At 35.7% G+C, this 22,054-nt stretch overlaps 1 protein-coding gene across 1 annotated transcript in view; it reads left to right on the top strand.

Annotated features, from left to right (window-relative positions):
* Positions 1 to 22,054, top strand: part of EPB41L5 (erythrocyte membrane protein band 4.1 like 5) — a 149,499-nt gene that overhangs the window by 48,168 nt on the left and 79,277 nt on the right. The window contains exons 13-16 of the mRNA XM_090279315.1: positions 499 to 605; positions 2,013 to 2,040; positions 8,897 to 8,939; positions 9,346 to 9,461. Coding sequence (XP_090135441.1) covers positions 499 to 605; positions 2,013 to 2,040; positions 8,897 to 8,939; positions 9,346 to 9,461 — 294 coding nt within the window. The remainder of the gene's footprint in view (positions 1 to 498; positions 606 to 2,012; positions 2,041 to 8,896; positions 8,940 to 9,345; positions 9,462 to 22,054) is intronic.

Genomic DNA, 22,054 nt, shown 5'->3' with positions numbered 1-22,054 from the left:
ATTCATTGAGAGAGCTTTTATCTGTATTGAAAGTGGGGAGGTGTCTTCTTAGAATTTAAATGGAAATTGTGGAGAGTGGGACAATTGTTTTAAATATTTCTGGAAAATTATTCTGGAAAGTGTATCACAATTAGAAAAAATAACTGAAAATCTTGAGTTAATTGCTTGCTTTGCATTGAGGAGTATGAATGGGGAGGAGAGGGAAGTTCCATAAAAGCACAGGTATCTCAAACTTATTTAATATGTTCTTAGGTGATATGCGTGCTTAAGAAAAAATAATATACTTTGTGTGTTACATATTTCACATGAGCCTAAAGAGTGAAAGAATGATGTGGTATAGAGAGACATCAAGACATTAAAAGCAGTTCCCTCAGGATGAAATTCAGGATGGTTTTTTAAAAGAACAATCCCAGTGTAGGTTTTTCTCTCATTTATGTGTATATCATTACTGTAGGTCTTAAATGGTCTTATTCTGTTAACATGTCTTGTTTATTTTAGTGGGAAAACTGAGTATCAGACCACAAAAACAAATAAGGCAAGGAGATCAACTTCCTTTGAAAGAAGGCCCAGCAAACGATATTCTCGTCGAACCTTACAGATGAAAGGTGAAATGCAACACTTTTTTAGAGGACTGTTCTTTCTTGACAATTCATGTTGCTGGTATTGTTTACTTGAGAGGATGGTGTCTGAATCTTTAGTCTATTCCAGTCAACTAAAGTACTCTTTATTTATTGAATTTGGTTCGTATATAATCAAATTTAATAAAATACAAGGGGAAAAATATTGCCTTCATGGTTACTAAGAATAAACTTTATGTTAATGCCACTGTAAACGCTATCCTGAGTTTGGGTTCAGTTTTTGTTCATGTTAACTATTTTAATTATTCTGTAGGGCAACATTTTTTCTTCCCTTTTTGATTTTTAGATTTCACTCATAATAATCTTCAGAATCCCCTTAGGAACATTACAAAACATTGATAAATGATGAATACATTTTAAGTAAAAATTATGTCAGATGGTATTATAATATGATTGAGAATTCTGTGAAATAAATTTTTGAATTTTAGTCATTAGTGTACATCATACAAAGGCATTTGCAAATTCATAAATGTTATTTCCTATAAGTTACTTTAATTACATAATAACAAGCATGCTTTACTAAAACTTGTGTTTGGTTTCAAATTTAAGTTTGTATTAAAATACAGGTTGACTTTTAAATATGTGCAGTATTAGGTCATCACTGTTTGTCTGGAAATAACCACCATGATGTGATGCTTGGCAGTGTCAGGTTTTTTTTAATTTAAATTAATCCTCACCTGAGGATATGTTCACTGATTGAGAGAGAGAGTGAAAGAGAGAAAGGGAGGAAGAGAAAAGGAAGGAAGGAGGGAGGGAAGGAAAGAGGGAAGAAAGGAAGGAGGGGGGGAAGGAAAGAGGGAAGGAAGGAAGGAGATGAAACATACATACATGGATGTGGGAGAGAAGCATCAATTGGGTGCCCTGACAGGATCAAACCTGCAAACCTAGGTATGTACCCTGACTGAGGGTTGAACCTGTAACCTCCTGGTGTGTGGGACAAAGTTCCAACCAACTGAGCCCCCTGGCTAGCCCAGCAGTGTCCGTTTTTAAAAAATAATTGATTTATAGTCATAATTTTTGGTTTGGTTATAAATTAAATAATAGATAGCTATTAAGCCATTTCAATTTGTGATCATTTAAAACCCTAAGTTAATTCTTATTTTGAACTGACAATGCCCCATTGTCACTCAGGTCACTCTAGAAGGCTTGAAAAGATGTATGCTATTTTATTACTTTATTTAAAAAATGGAAATAATTGTCATATGGACTTTAATGATGTGCACCCTAGAACACTTGTGAAATGTAGGTTTTTAAATCTATAGTTCGGAAACATGGTTTACAAAGCATTTAGACCAGATTTACTTTTATGAATAGTGATGCAGTTTACCATGTAAAAGGAAACTAACTGGGTGTTTTCTTTTTTTATTCTGTCAGCAAGTACGGCAAGACCTGAGGAACTCAGGTGGGTAATGCCTTGCAACTTAGGAATTGACATAGAATTTTTAAGAATTCACATAGTTCCTGTCATTAATTAAACATGTTTATTGAAGATCTATCAGTGTTAAGTTGTTTCTAAGCATTTGGGAACCACACATAATGCCAGATAAAATTGACACAAAGCAAAATAAAGCAGTTTAAAGAAATAAGGAGTGGGATGAGTATGGACGTGCTATTTATAATGAGAATGACATTTGTTATTGGCACATAACTGATGATTTGAAAATGAATAAATTATCCTTGCACACAAGGAGCTCAAAGAGGAAAGGTTGATTTGAAGATAAGCAATTGGTATTTGTGGGATAAATTCCACTTTGTCATGGTATATAATCCTACTTTATATTACATGTTGCTGGATTTGGTTCACTAGTATTTTGTTGTGGATTTGTGAGTCTGTTCATCCAAGATACTGGCCCATAGTTTTCTTGTAATATCTTCATCTGGTTTGGTATCAGGATAATACTAGCTTCACAGAATGAGTTGGGAAATGTTTCCTTCTCTCATTTTGGGGAGTAGTTTGTAAAGAATTGATATTTTTTAAAGGTATGGTACAATTCACCATTACAGCCATCTTACTTGGACTTTCTCTTTGTGTGAAGTTTAAAAATTTTTAATTCAATCGCCTGTTAGTGGTCTATTCAGATTTCATTTTCATTTTGAGTCAGCTTGGAAGTTTGTGTCTTTCTAGAATTTGTCCATTTCATTTAAGTTATATAATTTGTGGCATATAGTTGTTTATATTATTCCCTTTCCTTTTTATTTCTGTAAGATTGGTAGTGATGCCTCCTTATTTTTTATTTTAGTAGTTTGAGTTTTTCTTTTTTTTTTTTGTCATTGTAGGTAAAGTTTGTCAGTTTTGTAGACGTTTTCGAAGGACAGCTTTTGGTTTCATCAGTTTTTCTCTATTTTATACATTTTTACTCTGATATATTTCATTTCCTCTGCTTGCTTTAGGTTTAATTTAATTATATTTTTCTAGTATCTTAAGTTAGAAGATTAGGTTTTTGATATGAGATCTTTATTCTTTTTTTTTTTTAATCCTCACCTGAGGATATGCTCATTGATTTTTAGAGAGAAAGGAAGGGTAGGGGGAGAGAAAGAGAGAAGAAGGAAGAGAGAGAGAAAAAGAGAAAGAGAGAGAGGGAGGTAGGCATTGATGAGAAATAGAAATATTGATCGATCAGTTGCATCTTGCACATGCCCTGACTGGGGATCAAACCCATAACCCATTTGGTGTACGGAATTATGCTCCAACCAATTGAGCCTCCCTGCCAGGGCATCTTTATTCTTTTTTAATATAACATTTATAGTTATAAAATTTCCTTCAAACACTGCTTTAATCACATTTCATAACTTTTGGCATGTTATTTTTTTCATTTTTATTTGTCCCAAATTATTGTAATTTCTTCTTTGATCCGTTGGTTACTTGAGAGGGTATTGCTTGATTTCCTCATATTTGTGAATATCTTAAATTTTCCTTTTTTTTTTTTTTTTTTTGTAATTTTATTCCATTATAGTTAGAAAACATGATTCATATGATTTTGATCTCTTTAAATTTATTGGGACTTGTTTTATGGCTTAGCATATGATTTTTCTTAGAAAATGGTCTGTGTTAACTTGAGAAGAATATATGTTCTGTTGTTGGTATAATGTTCTGTGATGACTGTTAGGTCTAGTGAGTTTATACTGTTGTTCAAGACTTCTACTTCATTGTTGATTTTTTGCATAGTTCTGTTCAATACAAAGACTAGGGTATTGGAGTCTTCGATTATTGTTGTTCGATTGTCTGTTTCTCTCTCCAGTTCTTTCAGTTTTTGCTTTATGTATTTTGGGGCTTTCTGTTGGGTGTATATATATTTTATAATTGTTGGATTCTTTTATTATAATAAAATGTTTCTTTTTTTTCCCTAGTAACTCCTTTGTTTTAAAGTCTATTTTGTCTTATGCAAGTATTGCCAATCCAATTCTCTTCTTGTTGCTTTTCTATGGTATATTGTTTTTATCAAATGTGGGAAGTTTTCAGCCATTATTTCTTCAAATTATCTTTTTGCTCTTTTCTCCCTTTTTCTTCTGAGACTCCCATTATACATAGACTCCCATGCTACACCTGATGGCATCCTACAGGTCTTAAATAATTTGTTCATTTTTATTCATTATTTTTCTTTCTGTAGCTCAGACTAGATGGTTTCACTTGACCTACATTCAAGTCACTTATTCTTCTGCCTGCCCAAATCTGCTGTTCTGTTTTCCTAGTGAATTTTTATTTCAGTTATACACATTTCAATTTCAGGATTTGCTTCATTTTTTACAATTTTTCTCTTTAATGATATTCTCTTATTTGTGGAGACATTGTTCTCATACTTTCCTTTATATCTTTAGTTCCTGAACATATTTAAAATAACTGATGTAATATCTCCATTGTTTGGAGAGAGTTCGATTTTTTTGGCTGCACCAACCTTGAGTAGAGCTTCCACAGCACTGAACTTGGGAGAATGTGGAAGGGGGGCAAACTGTGTCTCAAATGACTTGGCTCTTCAGAATTAGAAGATTTTCTTGAATAAATGTTTACTTGATCTATGCCTGTTGATTATTTTTAAAAAATAATTGTCACCAGGTCTGTTTTGATGGGGAGGAGGTCCTCACACCACCATTCTAGAAGTCGTACTTCTGATGAAGCAATACACTTTAATAGTATATATTACATTGTATAGTTTTTTATAATGCTTCTCAACCTTGGTATGTATCAAAGTCCCCTGGAATACCTGTTATCAAAGTATCACATTCAGGACATTCAAATCTATTCCTTTTTAAAATTTGTGTACACTGACTATGGTCAGCCTCACCATGGAATGTCCTAGTCAGTTGTTTTTTCACCTAGAAAGCCATTAAAGCCAGGCTTTGATTATTGAGTCACCACAAAAGCACTTTGCTTTTTGAAAGGATACCCCTGGAGTTTCTTTAACTGTTGATTATTTTATTTTCCTTGGAGTTACATATAAGATATGCTGATGAGATAATGGAGGAGAAATGTTAGAGGTATTCTGTATTTTTTTTTCCACTGTTTTACTTGTTTGTTGTTTAATGGATCATGTCTTGCTTTCCTGAAAGGGAACATAGGCAGTATATTAGAATTTAAAGAAGATAACCTGGTGAAGTTAGCTGAAATATAAACAGAGCATTCAAGCAGTGATAATTAGTTGCAAAATTAAGGCTTTTATTTGTAAGTTAGTCTTCCTTTGAAATTTTTTTGAAATACACATTTCTGACTAAAAAGTGACTGTGTAGTCTCTTTCCTAGAGTTAAAATTAATTTTAAGTTTAATAACTAATTTTTAAATCTCTTCTTGTGTAATGTTTTGGCTTCGGAACCACATTAGAAATGGGATATTTAAATGATGATACCTTTTCTTTATTAGAATAAATTTTTAGAAATGAAGTGTAGTGGAAGGCCCAGCTTTCCTGACTGGAGGGTATTGAGCACTACTCATAATGGTGCTTGAAAGCCTGAGTTTGGAGTGGCATGAATACCCTTACAGCCTTGCCCTTGTAATTCTGTTTACATGAAGAGTTTTGATCCAGTGAACCGTGGAAAACAGTTTAGGTCGGCAGCCGTCCGTCTCGAGAGACGATGGTGTAGCTTCTTAAGAGTCTTATCTGCACCGCCGAGAATGGTTGTGCAGTCCGACTCGGGAGTGACACGGTATCTGTCTCCTCCCGTGTTGAATCGACATCTTACGATGATGCTGGAGTGTACTCTCCAGTGAAGCTGAAGCTACAGAGCCTGGGCAGGGTGATATGGAGGATCTGCTGTTGCCCATGCAGCAGACCCCCCCTCTCTTCGCAGCTGAAGGATCCAAGGGAAAGACGGAGTCAATACAGCTTGGCTTCAAGTGCGCCGCAGGAGTTGCCGGTGTTGACTACAACGTCGAACCGCCTTAGGGACTCCGGCTCCGGATTTTCTGTCGGGGTTTACTCCCTTAGCCTTTCCCCTGAAGAGGTATGCCGCAAGGCAGCGGAGGTTTTTTGGAATCAGAGTTTTCCTTCTTTGATGTGCCCTGACTGGAAGATCGAACCAGCGACACTTAGCTCGCAGGCCAACGCTCAGTGGAAAACAGTACTGTTTGAAAAAGCACAACTATTTGATCTAAAAAAAGCTTCTTGACCTTGTACTATGCCAGTTTGAATAACAATTTAAAAAAAAAGAATTCTCACCCAGTGATATGTTTATTGATTTTAGAGAAAGAGGAAGAGGGAGTGGGAGGAGGGGCGGGGAGAGAGAGAGAAACATTGCTATGAAGAGAGAAATATTGATTGGTTGCTTCTCATACACGCCTTAACCAGGGTTGGAACCTGAAACCTAGGTATGTGCTCTGACCCGGATCAAACCCACAACCTTTTGGTGCATGGGATAATGCTCCAACCAAGAGCCACCTGGCCAGGTCTGAATAACAGGTTTTTAAATTGGCTGATGTCAGTCATTTTCCTTGTACTACTTTATCTCCTTCTATTTTCTTGTGAGTCTTGACTAATATAAAGTATCTTAAGAAGAGGTGATATTTTAAAGGATAGTTCACATTTTTGTACAAGCTTAGCAGATAGAATTTTACAAACAAAAAAGAGGAAAAGAAGAATAGAGGCAGTATAAAAGCAAAAAGGATCAGTTATTGCAGGTAATTCTTTAAAAGAGTAAGCTTGGATTATGTCAGTAATGAGAAGTGTTCCATCCTACTTTCATATTAATGGAGGTGAAAGAGTATGTATAATGATGAGAAAATAGTACTTTTACATTTCGAAGTATTTGAAAACAGGGAACTTTGATCGAATTAACATCACTTATTTAAGTAACTTTCTCTCATGTTATTATTCATTTTTTTATCTGTCACCTCCTGGAGTTATTCTCAATTTAAAGAAAAGCTCCAGAGAGTAACCCAGGAGATCATAGAACAGTGTGAGTCTGATTTCTGTACCAGACAGATTGAATGAGATTTCATTAATATTTGGGTTTATGGGTTGCTTAAACCACTGTATAGTAATACACTCTGAGATTAGCAACATAATTAGTAAAAGGAACTGGTGCCTGACAGGTGTGTGTGTGTACATACATATACCTATGTGTGTGTGTATATATTTTTTTAAAGATTTTATTTATTTTTGGAGAGAGGGCAAGGGAGGGATAAGGAGAGAGAGAGAAACATTTATGTGAGAGAAAAACATCAATTGGTTGCCTCTCAATAAGCACCCTAACCAGGGACTTCATCTATAACTCAAGCCCTGACTGGAAATCAAATTGGTGACCCTTCACTTTGTGGGACAACACCCAACCAACTGGCTGCCTGCCAGGTATATTTTTTTACATTTGCCTTGGCAAAAGATACACATTAAATATATTTTTAAGGTTTTGTTTTTTCTTTTTTTGGTCAGTTGTATATCACTGTTCTCTGTGTTTTGCTGATATTAATTCATTTAATCTTTCTAACAGTCTAATGCAAATGAGGAACCTGAGGTTCTGAGGAGAGCTAGTGCTGTGGCTTGGATTTGTACCCAGGCAATGATAGTGCAAGATTTGCTGACTCCGCTTGTAATAAATACATAGTTAATTAAAATTAGCATCAAATAGTTTCGCTCCTCATCTTTTAGCAAGACCTTTTCATTCTTTAGTTCTTTCTTAATTGATTGTCTTTCATCATCAGATAGTTTTTGTTTTGCTCTCACTCCTCTAAGAAAGTCTCCTAGATGCTGCATTCAGAGTTCATATTTGAGAAGCTTTGCCTATATCCTTTTACTAGAATGACATCGTAGCTGGTATAATATTCTTGAGTATTGCTATAGAAAAGTCTGTGCCAACCTGGTACTAGCAATGATTGGCTTTTAAATCTTGGTGTACATGAAATATTCTTTCCTTTTCCTTGCAGGTCAATAATTTAACAATAGGGGCTGAATGCATTTAATTCTCTATCTCATTTTTCTGGAACAGTGCTCATAAAATCTGTACATTATTTTCTTACTTTCACAGAACTTTTTAGATGACTTTGCATATATTTTTTGTTGCCTCAGTTGAATTCTTTCCCTCAAGATACTAATTATGCTTACATTAGGAGATCTGAAGTCATATATTTTCTTTTTCCCCATTTTATTGTGGTATTATTTCCTCTTTGAGTTCTTATTTAATTGAATATTTGTGTTTTTATAGCTGTTTTGAGTTTTTTCCTGTTTATTTTATACAATAGGATTATTATTTTTGTAAGTGCTTTGCAAGGGGGGAAGGAGGAAAAGAGTGCAGCCTAAATTAAGTTTTAAAAAATGCTAATAAATCATTTGTAGGGAAGGTATACAGAAGTTTCTAACTTTAAGTTTATACTAAGGCCTTTTGAGTTACAAAATGCTGAGCTGAGCTATTGCTCACACTGGAAAATCTTGAGAGGGTAGGAATTTACAAAAGTGATAGATAAGTTTATGTGGGTGTTTGTGCTTAGTGCCTTGAATTTAAGGCATCATTTGTGCTGCTATCTTTATTTTGTCATCTTTGACATATATTGTCCAATGCATAAACATTTAGTAATCTAAAGAAAAATTAAACTATAATTAAAGCACAATTAAAATATATGGAACTATCAAATAAGCAAACTATAGAAAAGCAAATGTGTGCCTATAAGAGGAAATGTTTTCTGGGCATCTTATATTCTTAGTTTTAAGCAACAGTAATTTTTGAAAATTTGAAACTAAATGTATTTAAAAATAAAAACTACTTTCATTGTCATCTGACCCTGTGAAGTCCTATGTATGGTTTTTAATAGATTTCCCCCCCCACCCCCCGTCTTACAGTGTTCACAGTAATGTTTCAACTCAGAGTAACGGCTCTCAGCAGGTAAGACTTCTTAATATTAAGCTTCTAAAGCACTAGAACACTGTAGTTAATTATGACAAAACTAGTATTATTATTTGAATTTTCATAGTGGTATAATTTTAAGAAATTTTTGTGTATTTTCATTTTCTCATCTATCAAATGTCTCAGTAATGTGAAACCCTCTGTTATTTTGTTTTCTAAGATGTTGTAAATATAACAGGTATTCTATAAAACTTTTATGTTTCTATAAATCCTGTAAAATGCATAAAATGTTAATATTCACTTAAATTATTATATATCTCTAAGGCATTTGTTTACATTATATTTGTTCACTATGTGTATAGTATTTCATTGTAATGTTCTTTTTATTGGTGAAGAGATGTTTTATCTAGGCAAAATAGATTATTTTTATAATTTGTGTCCAAAGGCTTGGGGTGTAAGATCTGCTCTACTTGTGAGTCCTTCCATTCCCTCTGGTCCTGTGCTGGTGGAGATAGAAAATCTTCCGAGGAGTCCTGGAACAGACCAGCATGACAGGAAATGGTTTGTTAACTCCTTAAACCAAAATAAAATATTGCTTGCTTAATCATATTCTGAATGCCCAGCTATATTGTAGAGTACTTTAAATATGATTGAAAGCAAATTATTCATATTTGTAAGCTGAAAGGAGTCATATTATTAAGCAGTTACTGGAATGGGAAAGAAAAGAGATATGGATGAAGAAGCTCCAGAGGGCAGTTGTCTAAATGATGAATGTCAGACAACTCTCCTTATTTTGTTTAGTATGATCTGGGAGTGGTGGGGCCGGGGTTCTCTGCTAAAAAATATTTCAGTGATAGTCAATAGAACCTTTTCCCAGATCCATAAGGAAAATATTCTTGTTACATGTTATTCCGCACAGCGTCGTGCTACTGCTTTGGATGTGTTTTCTTTTTTATAAGACTGAAGATAAAGCCAAAAAGGAAACATGATTATAGTCCAATAAAACAAAGCAAAAAATATTCCATTTCGGGGATGGAGAGATAATCTGATGGCAGGGAAGAGATTTCATTTGTTTAGGGTTCCAGATTTTTGGTTTTTTGCTGTTTTTAGATTAATAGTGAGTATACAAATATGGATACTTTGTGGCTTATTGGGGTTAATCAGTGGGTTGATTCTTTCCCAATTAATTGTTTGTGGCTTGGGGGCTCCTTGGGAATCATGTGGTTGAGTGGTCATGTTTGCATCATCTGTTCCAACTTTTGTGTCTATTTATGAAATGAACTCTGATAATTCATAGGATTTTTCTCTTTTCTTGCTCTTAGTTTGTTTACTACCTGAAATCTAATGAGTTTCTGTGGCGATCTCAAGGTTTTGGTCAGCTTTCTGTGCAACCAGTTCTTCCTTCATGGTGGCGGGTCAACAGTGGTTGGTGATCATTTTCAGTCTTTCCTATGTAATTATGTTTCACTGTTAGTTTGGCTCAACTAATTGCAAGGCGCTTTGCTGTTGATGGTTAGGAATATTTTTACTTCAGTTCCAGATAACTTGATTAGTTTCTGAAATTGAGGAGCTATGCCCTATTTTCCTTTCTTTTTTTTGTTCTCTCCTACTTTAAGTGTGTGTATGTGTGCAGGGGAATCCATGTGTGTGTGCATGTGGGCTCAGCACACTTAAAAGTATGAACAGTGAGGCTTCTAAATGTCAAATTTTAGTCTTTTTTTCTTTTTAAGCCATTAAGAAAAGTTCCTTAAATTTCTTACCAAAAACACAGCTCCAGTAAGCAACTATGTTTTTTATCTCCTTGATGTTTCCACCAAGTCTATTGGCAAGGAAATGTAGTACTGAGACTTCAGCTATAAAAGAACTCCTTCAGTACGTGCTTACCTTTTATATTAATATGGAACAAGAGTCTGGTTTGTTTGCATACTGTATTATGACACTAACTCTTTATTGAGTTTTCCAACTTTTGTGGATACATATTTAAATCTGTTTGATTTGTTAGGCACTACTTAGTGCCTTTGATGCAGCCTTTAGAAAGAGAGAATATTGAATCTGAGAGTATTGTCTTAAAAGAAAAATGAAACGTTTGGAGCTCTGTGTCCTTTCTTCATGTAATTGTGCTGAGACCTCCCTTACTGAAAAGGAGTAAAATGGGGAAACCTAAAGAGCCGCAGAGTACGTCAGCAGTGGCATGGCACTGAACACAGAACCGGCATGTCTTGGAGTTAATGGATTCCCCAGCCTTGATTTAAAAGACATTCTGCATTTCATTCTTTGTTTCTGCATGCTTTGATTCTTATTAATACTTTTAAATGAATATAAAAGTCCTCCTTTAGAAAATGATACATTAGTAAAATTTTGAAATGCTCCCTAGGTTTGAACATTTGGGCACAATAATGGACTATTCTGTTCCTGGCAGATAACTTTTAGCTACTTTAATCTAAACCTACTCACTGTTTTCTGTCTAGTATCTTCTAAATGACACCATTATCTCAGTGAATGAATTGGTATATCAGTAACTTAGAATTATCCAGTAGGTATCAACTTTTGAGAAAGAGTTTCTTTTAAATCCTTAAGCCATTTATAAAAACAAAAAACTGAATAGTATTTAGAAAATCGCGCATTTATTGGGGAGAGCATAAACCTAATTTAATGTCCTGAATTTTCAGGGACCCTGTTTTCAAGGTCATGAATTATTGGGTTAGAGCAGATGAACAGATTATATTTCAGTTGAAGGAAAGATAATTTTATTGTACAAAAGACTTCCAAGTTGTCCTGAGAAATTTATTTTAGCCAGTTCTTTTCAGTTTCCCCTAGGAAAAATAGTGAATTCATGTTTTGATTGAGTTAGGAAAATACTATAATTAAATATCCTTAGATATCTTTTATAATTGAGCTGATTTTTTTTTTTTTTTTGTAATTATCTTACGTATGTGCTGCCCTTTTTGCCACATCATAAAAACCTCAATTTTCTGAACCTTGGCAAATGTTTTCTTTCTACTGGAGGACTCTTCTGGTTTCTAACCAGGAACTGCTTGTATGCATATTTTTCACTCTCGTAGTTCTATAGGCCTATTCCATAGGCCTAATGTGTAAAAGGCATCTAATACACTTCCTAAGCTATTCCTTGGAGGGGGCTTACAATCTCATCACATGATCTGTATCTGTTGAATTTTATTCTGAGCTTCTGTGAACTTTGATTATAGAAGGAACAGTGATTCTTTATTATAATTGGAAACTGATGTAAAATTACATGGCCCCTGAGGATAAATTTTTTAAAAAAATACTCATTCTGATTTTTGTTTCCTGGATTTCAGTTTTGTGAAATCACTTAATGTGGGGAATAATTTTTTTAATTGCCCTCTTTTATATGTGATTTTGTCCTTATGTAGAATTGTCCTATCAAATATTTGAATTAAGTTAATTACAATATTTTTTCTTATTAGAACCTCAAACATCAGGGACAGATACAGAGTGTCTTGCTCTCTGTGAAATTTCCTCTTCATTTAATTCACTTAACAGCCTGATTATGTATACATATTTTCATATAGACATTTTCCGTTACATGTAACTTTTTGAGATTTCCCCACCTATGTTATTCTTGAATGAATGTTTGCATGGAGATGTTGATAACTACTTGTAGCAGTGGTGCATGCTGGTTGCATTGTCTTTCTCCTTTATTACCTCTTACACATCAATTTTCTTCTATTCCTATTGACTAACTGTGCTCCCCCCCACTCCCCAACCATCCAGGCTCTCTGCTGCCAGTGACTGCAGTCAACGTGGTGGAAACCAGTGGAGCACAAGGGCCTTGTCCCCACCCCAGCCTGTACATAGAAACTACACTGACTTTGTCCATGAGCACAGTGTGAAGAATGCAGGAGTCCATCATGATGTTCATTTTCCCAGCCATACAGCCATGACTGATATATGAGTGTTAAGCCTCTTAGGCATTGGGACTCTGTCATGAAAGTTGATGGCATACATTCTCTAGTGTTTATAGAGAGTTGATCACATTAGGAGAATTTGGGAAAAATTATTTTATATTGAGTCACTAGTTATGTGATGGTTTTTATAATTGAATTCTGTGAAAGGGAAAAGGATCTGAAGAAGGTATATGCCATCAATGATAATGACACGTTTTTTTTTTTGAAAGAGTATGTATATCATTGTAATTTTGGAAAAGTTTTTTAAGATTTTAACATGTTAATATTATCACTTAAAAGATGTCCAGAAGAAGGTTTCTGTTTGTAAACAAGCTGCCCATTTTCACCCCAAATAGATTGAGGTTAAAAGAATCAGACACATAAAAGCACACTCAAAAGGAAGCATGTCCTGGTATGATATATCAGTGTTTAGTAATATTTTTTCTAAAGTGACCCATGCCTTAAATTCAGTTAGGTGCCTGAGATTTTATACCTTTAATTAATGTAATGTTTTGTTAAAAAACACTTATTTTCTTAATAAACACAAGTATTTTAATTTACCAAAACATTAATAATATGACTCATATATAGAGATAAATCTGAATGGTTACTTTTGCATGATTCACTAGTTACCCAATGGTTAACTGAATGGTTGTACAAATGGGAAAGGTATTTACTTTTGTCCTTTTAATTTTCTCTTTTATGCATCTGATAGATTTTCCAGGTTTGCAACATCCTCATAATCTGGCCCTGTATAACCTTTAAAATAAAATTCTGAAGCCAAAACTATATAAATGTTAAGTAGGTTGGATATATTACTATTTTTGGTCCTTTATGAACTCCAAAATGTAATTATCCAAGCCATTTGGTGTAATTCATAGAGGCAAATTAATGGTAAAAAGCACATTTCTGATGTAATGGGAACTGATGGAAGCATTTCTTTTGATTTTTTTTACAGTTTTTAAAAATTTTGATGATTTTCAAACTTTTAAACTATATATATAGTAATTTGAAGATATATTATAGTTTGAGAATTCATAATACTTAAGGCTAATGGAGCTTCATTCAAAACAGCCTAACCAGCTTTTCATCCTGCTCACTATCAGCCTTACCACTCTCTGCTAGATATATAAATAGAAAGTTTCAGAGGGCTTTATAAGCGGACTATTGGTTACAAATATAACTTGTTAATAGAAGACCTATTAGTGGAACTAAATATTTATAGGTAGGTTTCCATCATATATGTAAGGCATGGATGCTCAAAGTATTCTTTAGTGCATTCTCTAAATATGAAAAGATCCATATCTTAAATAGCCCAGCTTCATACTGCATAAGTATATTATTATTTAGTGTACTTAAAAAATGGCCACTTTCCTGGCTGGTGTGGCTCAGTTGAGTTGAGTGTTGTCCCATGAACTGAAAGGTTGCAGGTTCGATTCCTGGTCAAGGCACATGCCTACTTTCTGACCGGGGACTGAATCTGCAAAGTATAGGCAGCTGATCCATGTTTCTCCTTCACATCAACGTTTCTCTCCCTCTCTCTTTCCATGCCTTCTCCTCTCTCTAATATTAATAAGCATGTTCTTGGGTGTGGATTTTTTAAAAATGGCCATAAATGTATGTCCTTCCTAGTTATTTTAGACTTGATGTAACTCATGTTATAATTGTCAAGTATTGCTGATGGTGATTTATTTCTTAAAGGAATTTGAATCATAACATTTTAAACACAGAAACCCTGCTTTGTGCCTTTTGAGAATACCCTTTAAGGGTGTGAATTTGATTAAGATCCTAGAATTTCTATCATAGAAACAAGAGACATAATAATAACAAAGCTTTTTTGGTCTTTTAGAAAGTCCCAAGGCTTGACTTCTCTCACTTTAAAATTAATCTTGAAATATGAAGGTCAGCCTCATAGGATTCTTAGCAGAATCCTAGTTTTTGGAAATATAGGATTATAATTAATGAGTAAGATATTCAGTTTATATTGAAAGTGGTCATATCTATACTTAGGTTTTGAGTTAATACTGTTTTATTTAAGTGATTGAAAAATGACATCATTACTTTTCTTTCTTTGAAAACTTTATTATATATTAGTTTATTTGTAAATTCCTGATAATAGAAACTGAGTTGGAGGGATGATGGGGAGAGAAGACAGCAAAGCAGGTCGGGGGAATAAAGGGCTAAGACTAGGTAGTAGTAGAGTCAAATTTGTCTGTATTACAGAAATTTCTATATGCTCCAGGATTTCATATCAAATATTGTGAATACTACTTCTTGCTACTGATATTTTCAAAGTGGATATTTATGTTTCTAGAGCTATGAAGAATTAATAGGCAGCTCAACCTAAATTAAATGTATAGTGTTCAAGCTATTTATACTCTATTTTATTGTGCTTAAAAGGCCAGTGATCATATATCCTAGATTAGGGAACTAATATGTGCCAGAAGCACCTTCCTTGGTCAACATCCTTTTGATCAGAGGGAGTCATCACCACAGAACTTCAGGATCATGTTATTCAACTTTGATGCCTTGGCTAATTTTTTTAACATAATTAATTTTCACATCTTAAGTTAGGTTGATTATGTTTCAACCTAATGGTTATTGAGAGGAAAACATACAGTGACCTTCACACTTTCACACAAGAAAATAAATGAGCTTTTAAAAAGATCATTATTTCTTTTGCTAGTAAAAATACTTCAATGACGTTTATTTCTGATTATAATCTAAGCCTTCTGGCCTTGATAGGGTAATTATAGATACACTTTTAAATGAATTTGCAGAGAAAAAGAAACTATTTGTGCTACTATGTATATAATATGTCTATATTTTAAAAAGAAGCTAATATACAAACATTCTAAAATTACATTTGTATAATTCAAATCGTTCTTTTTTTGAGGGAGGGGACTTTTTAATTTATTTAAAATGTTGACCCAGAAAATGTTATACACTTCAGTGAATCTTTATTGTTAAAATTATTTGTGATGTAATAGGTGCCATGTAAATATATCAAAATGAAAAACCGAAGTGTCTCCTGAATGGAGAATGGGGAGGCAGCTTGTTTGATAGGATAAAAAAATTAGCTTAGCTGAGCTTGACTTCCAGCCAAGATGGAGATGTAGACAGACATGCTGCGTCTCCCTCCACAACTAAAAAGGAATATACCTCAAAACTAGAAACAACCAGAAGTTCCAGATAATCAAGCTGCATGACAGTCCAGCAAACAAAGACATAAAGAAGAAATACCCATACAGACAGGTAAGAGGGGCAGAGCCGGGGTGGAGAGGACACAGCATGGTGGTGGCAGCAGCAGAGGCAGTGGCGGCGACAGTGGCAATCCAGCAGAAAGCACAGTCACACGTTTTAAAAAATCAGGAGGGACACCTTGGGAGCGTTCCCAGGTCCTCACCAGACCTCGCAAACCACAGTCCCAGCACCAGGGAAAATCAAGCCTCATTGCTTCTGACTGTGCAGACCAGTGGGGTTGGGGTGGAGACAGAAACTGCCAAACTCAGAAGAGTCCGCTTATTGAAAGGGCCCCCACGGTCCTAGAACGTCCGCAGACCCACCACTCTGGGAATGACAGCCAGGGCAGCAGCTAGAGAGGCGCCAGTCTGGTGCAGAAGTGGGAGAAGTGCCTGGAAAAGGGACGAGTGCTGGGCAGGCAGCATTGTTCCCTCTCCGACCCCTCCCCCACATACAGCGCCACAACATGGTGAAACAGGTAGCCCTGTACTGAGGAATCCCTAAGGCTCCGCCCCTTACAACGTAACAGGAGTGACAGTTCTACCTGGAATGCAGAGGGTAACAAACACAGGAGCCTGTCAGAATGAGGACACAGAGAACTATGGCCCAAAAGGGAGAACGGATATAGGTTCCAGTGGGAGAACTAAGTGATGAGGAGATAGCCTAACAGATGCAGAATTCAAAACACTGGTGATAAAAGATGCTCACAGGCTTGACAGATATGCTTGAGTACGACAAATGCAGAAGAGAAGTGAAGGCTACGCTAAGTGAAACGAAGGAAAATCCACACAAAACCAATGGTGAAGGGAAGGAAACCAGGATTCAGATGAATGATTTCGAACATAGGGAAGAAAAAAAAACAGTCAACCAGTGCAGAATGAGGAAGCAAGAACTGAAAAAAATGGGAAAACTTACCAATTTGTGTGAAGGAGATGGACATACAGGTCCGGGAAGCACGAACGGTCCTGGGTGAGCTGGACCCAGAGGGGACCACACCAGGATGCATCATGATTGAGATGCCGAAGGAGAAAGATACAGAGAGAGTCCTGGGGGCAGCAAGAGAGAGGCAGAGAGTTGCCTACAGGGGGATGCCTATAGAACTATCAGCTGATTTCTCAGAGGACACTATGCAGGCAGGAAGGGACTGGCAAGAAGTATTCAATGTGATGAAAAGCAACCTACAACCAAGATTACTCTGTCCAGCAAAGCTATCATTTGGAATGGAAGGGCAGATGAAGTGCTTCCCAGACAAGGTGAAGCTAAAGGAGTTCATCATGACCAAGCCATTATTATATGAAATGTCAAAGGGACTTACTTAAGAAAAAGAAAATCAAAACTATGAACACTAAAATGACAACAAACACAACTATCAACTGAATCTAAAAAATAAAAACAAAATCCAACTAAGCAAACCAGAATAGGAACAGAATCATAGGTTTGGGGAGCATCTGGAGGGTTATCAGCTGGGAGGGGTGAGGGGGAGAATGGGGAAATGGTGCAGGGACTAAGAAGCATAATTGGTTGGTACAAAATAGACAGGGGGAAGTTAATATAGGAAAGGGTGAAGCCAAAGAACTTAACATGCACGACCCATGGACAGGGGTGGGATTGCAATAGGGAAGTGGGGTACTGGGCAGAGGGGAGCAAAGGGGGAAAAATGGAACTACTGTAACAACTTAATAAAATATACTTTTAAAAAATTAGCTGAGCCTTAATTATGGTAATTTCTTATTTACTAGATTTTTGCATCTCAGCGAGGGTGCTGCTAATTATTTTGATTATCAACTTTACTTTGTCAGTTTTATATGTCCTGATATGTCATGCATTTCATCTTCCCATCTTGCCAAAACAGGAAAATAGATAAAGCGGGTAAGGAGTGGAGAAGTATAGAGTCATTGGGTTTCAGCTCAAAGATTGTTGTGGAGATGATTGGCTTCACAAGCATAAGAAGACTAATTCTCAACTTTGATCCCTTTAACTTCCATACGTATTCACAGATGTAAACTGAAAAAGTTGGGGAATGACTGATTATCCCACATTAGTGTAGCATTCTTTGATGATGGAAGTGGTAATCATTTGAACCATGGTACTTTAACTGTTTGGGTTGGGACATACTCTTAATTTCTAAAACATAGCTATTGCTTTGAAAGGCCATTATTTTTTGTCTTAGACTTTGAATATTGAGTTTGAAAATAATATCAAGTTCTTAGTTTATTTTAAACCCTTTGTGTGTAGGGCTTGCAATATACATGGATTTGCAAAAACAAAATCATCTTGCACCAATAGCACTTAATCTTTTCACCACCACGTACTTTCTATAATTTAATATAAATTATACCACAATTTAATATAAATTATTCCTTGCTCCTGGAATTGTGACTGCTAGCATATGAGATGCTTTTACATTAAGAGATAGAATTTGAAGGTACTTCTGAGAGGGAGAAACCTCTGTTTCTGTCTCAGTCTCTGTCCCTCTCTGTGTGCATGTGTGTCTCTGTGCATGCCTCTGTCCCATGTATAAAATGCGATTTATCATAACCTTTCTAGATATTCTGAGTCATGTGAATTTATGTATTTTTCTTCAGCTCCCTTTTTTGAAGAACATAAAAGCCTCTCATCCTCTGTTTGGCCAAAAAGGTCATTTGTTTTTCTCTGTAAGTTGGCTCTAACAGCACTTAGTTGTCTTTAACTTAATGCAAAACAATTTGTTTTAGATTGTATTGTGACAGCTGTCATATCAGCGTGCATTAAAAAAAAATCAAAATTGATGAATTTTTGTATAGCCATTTTAATATTGAAGATGGAAGAAAATACACAGCATTTTTGGTATATTATGCTTTATTATTTCAAGACAGGTAAAAATGCAACTGAAGCTCAAAAAAGATTTGCAGTGTATGGAGAAGGTGCTGTGACTTATTGAACGTATCGGAAGTGGTTTGCGAAGTTTCATAGTAGAGATTTCTCACTGGAAGATGTTACAGAGTCGGGTAGGCCAGTTGAATTTGATAGCGATAAGATCATGACAGCAATTCAGAACAATCAACATTATACCACACAGGAGCTAACTGACATACTCAGAATATCCAAATCAATAAAGTTATTGTTGAAAATGAAAAATGTTTTTTATGGAAAAAAACCATGTGGACTTTTTGGCCAACACAATAAATTAACTTCAGTCACATAAAATCATTGTGAAAATTTAATCTTGCTCAATTAACATTAACCTTGGTTGTATAGATATTAGACAGTAAGCATGTCACTTGCAATAGAAAGTGTCTGACCATTGCTAATGTGCAGTATACTTTAGCTGCTTGGAGTTCTTTGGGCTGGTGGGGGGATTGTAATATTAGCCTTTTTTAAGTATATTTTAATGATTATGCTATTTTAGTTGTCCTAATTTTTCCCCTTTGCCCCCCTCTGCCTGAACCCCCTTTCCCTCCAGAATCTCCTCCCTTAGTTCATGTCTATCAGTCATGCATATAAGTTCTTTGACTTCTCCATTTCCTTTACTATTCTTAACAACCCCTGTCTATTTGTACCTACTAAGTAAGCTTCTTAATTCCTGTACCTTTTCTCCCATTCTCCCCCTTTGCCCTCCTCACTGATAACCCTCCATATGATCTCCATATCTATGATTCTGTTCTTGGTCTAGTTGTGTGCTTAGTTTGTTTTTGTTTTCTATGTTCATTTGTTGATAGTTGCAAATCTGTTGCAATTTTAGTCTTCGTGGTTTTGATCTTTTTCTTAAGTAAGTCCCTTTAACATTTTGTGTAATAATGGCTTGGTGATGATGAACTCCTTTAGCTTTTCCTTGTCTGGGAAGCACTTCATCTGCCCTTTTTTTCTAAATGATAGCTTTGCTAGATAAAGTAATCTTGGTTGTAGGTCCTTGCTTCTCATGACTTTGAGTGCTTCTTGCCAGTCCCTTCTGGCCTGCAAAATTTCTTTTGTGAAAGCAGCTGATAGTCTTATAGGCACCCCTTTGTAGGTAACTCTTTTCTCTTGCTGCTTTTATGGTCCTCTCTTTGTCTTTAAGTGATTCAGATGTCAGCACTTTCGGAGATTCCCAGAGTCGTCTTCTCTCCTCATTTTTTTTTTGAATTCTTGTTTCTTCATTCTGAACTAGTTGACTGTTTATTGCTTCCTTATGTTCCAATTCTTTTATTTGAACCCTGGCTTCCTTCCCTTCACTATTGGTTCTGTGTGGATTTTTCTTCATTTGGCTTTGTATGGCCTTCACTTCTTCCCCGTGTGTTTGCCATACTCAGTCATTTCTCTGCGCATCCTTATAACCAGTGTTTTGAACTCCGTATCTGATAGGTTGGATATGTCCTTTTTGCTTAGTTCCCTTTCTGGAGTTTTGATCTGCTCCCTCACCTAGGCCATACTTCGTCTCCTAAACTTGACAGCCTCCCTGTGTTTGCCTCTGTGTACAAGGTAGAGCTGCCACACCTGTTAAATTGTAAGGGGCTGAGCCTTAGGTATTCATCAGTGCAGTATGACTAGTTTCACCACTTTGTGGGGCTGTATGTGGGGGGAGGGGTCAGAGGAAGATTTGCTTGGCACTTGCCCCTTTTCCAGTCACTTCATCCGCTTCCCATGTGCAACTGGCTTTTGTAGTGACACATTTTTATTTTTATTTTTATATCAAAGGAGGGAAACAAGTGTTCCTGAAGGAATTGTTCTTACATTTTTTTTTTATTAGAAATTACCTAAGCCCCTGTGTTCCTGACAACAAGCTGTGGCCTTAATTCTAGTTGATGGTGCTTGAATGAACTTTTTACATTTTGTTCCTGAAAACTGGCCAACATTTTGTTTATACTGGCACAGAGATGGGACATCTGACTCAGAGAACAACATTCTCCAAGGAGTGTGACTGAAGACTCCCATAGTAGTGTAATAAAACCTATACTTTCTCCTCTGAAAAACAGGTTTCATCGCTGCAGATCTTATTTTTTGTCATTTAGGGAATTCTTGTTTGTTTTGTTTTTAACTAATTTTTATTTTATTAAATTATATTTTATGCTATTACAGTTGTCCTGATTTTTTCCCCTTTTGCCCTCCTCCACCCAGCACTCCACTCCCTCAGACAATTCCCCCACCATTGTTCACGTTTATGGGTCATGCGTATAAGTTCTGTGGCTTCTCCATTTCCTATACTGTACTGTACATCCCCATGGCTATTCTGTAACTACCTATTTGTACTTCTTAATCCCCTCATCTCTTCACCCATTTTCCCTCATTCCCCTCCCATCTGGCACATCAAAATGTTCTCCATATTCATGGTTCTGTCTCTGTTCTTGTTCGCTTAGTTTGTTTTTTAGATTCAATTCTTGATAGTAACGTATTTTTTGCCATTTTGTTGTCCTTAGTTTTGATATTCTTTTTCTTAAATAAGTCCCTTTAACATTTCATATAATAATGGTTTGGTGATGATGAACCTTAGCTTTATCTTGTCCAGGAAGCACTTTATCTGCCTTTTGATTCTAAATGATAGCTCTGCTGGATAGAGCAACCTTGGCTTTAGATCCCTGCTTTCCATGACATTGAAAATTTCTTGCCAATCCCTTCTAGCCTACAAAGTTTCTTTTGAGAAGTCAGCTGACAGTCTCATGGGAACTCCCTTGTAGGTAAACTAACTTCTTTTTTCTTGCTGCTTTTAAAATTCTCTCTGTGTCTTTAACAGTTGGCATTTTAATTATGATGCATCTTGGAGTGGGCCTCTTTGGGTCCATCTTGTTTGGGACTTTCTGTGCTTCCTGGACTTGCATGTCTATTTCCTTCACTAAATTAGGGAAGTTTTCTTTCACTATTTTTCAGATAGATTTCAATTCCTTGCTCTTCTCCTCTGGCACCCCTATGATGTAATGTTAGACCTCTTGAAGTTGTCCCAGAGACTGTTTATAATATCCTCTTTTTTTGGATTCTCTTTTCTTCTTCTTGTTCTGATTGGTTGTTTCTTGGTTTCTTATGTTTCAAATCATT

Source organism: Furipterus horrens, unplaced genomic scaffold (assembly GCF_987537825.1).
Source record: "Furipterus horrens unplaced genomic scaffold, mFurHor1.1.pri manual_scaffold_1, whole genome shotgun sequence".
In the NCBI taxonomy this organism is placed as follows: domain Eukaryota; kingdom Metazoa; phylum Chordata; class Mammalia; order Chiroptera; family Furipteridae; genus Furipterus; species Furipterus horrens.
The sequence above is the reverse complement of the archived record's forward strand: the minus strand, read 5'-3'. Positions and strand labels throughout refer to the sequence as shown.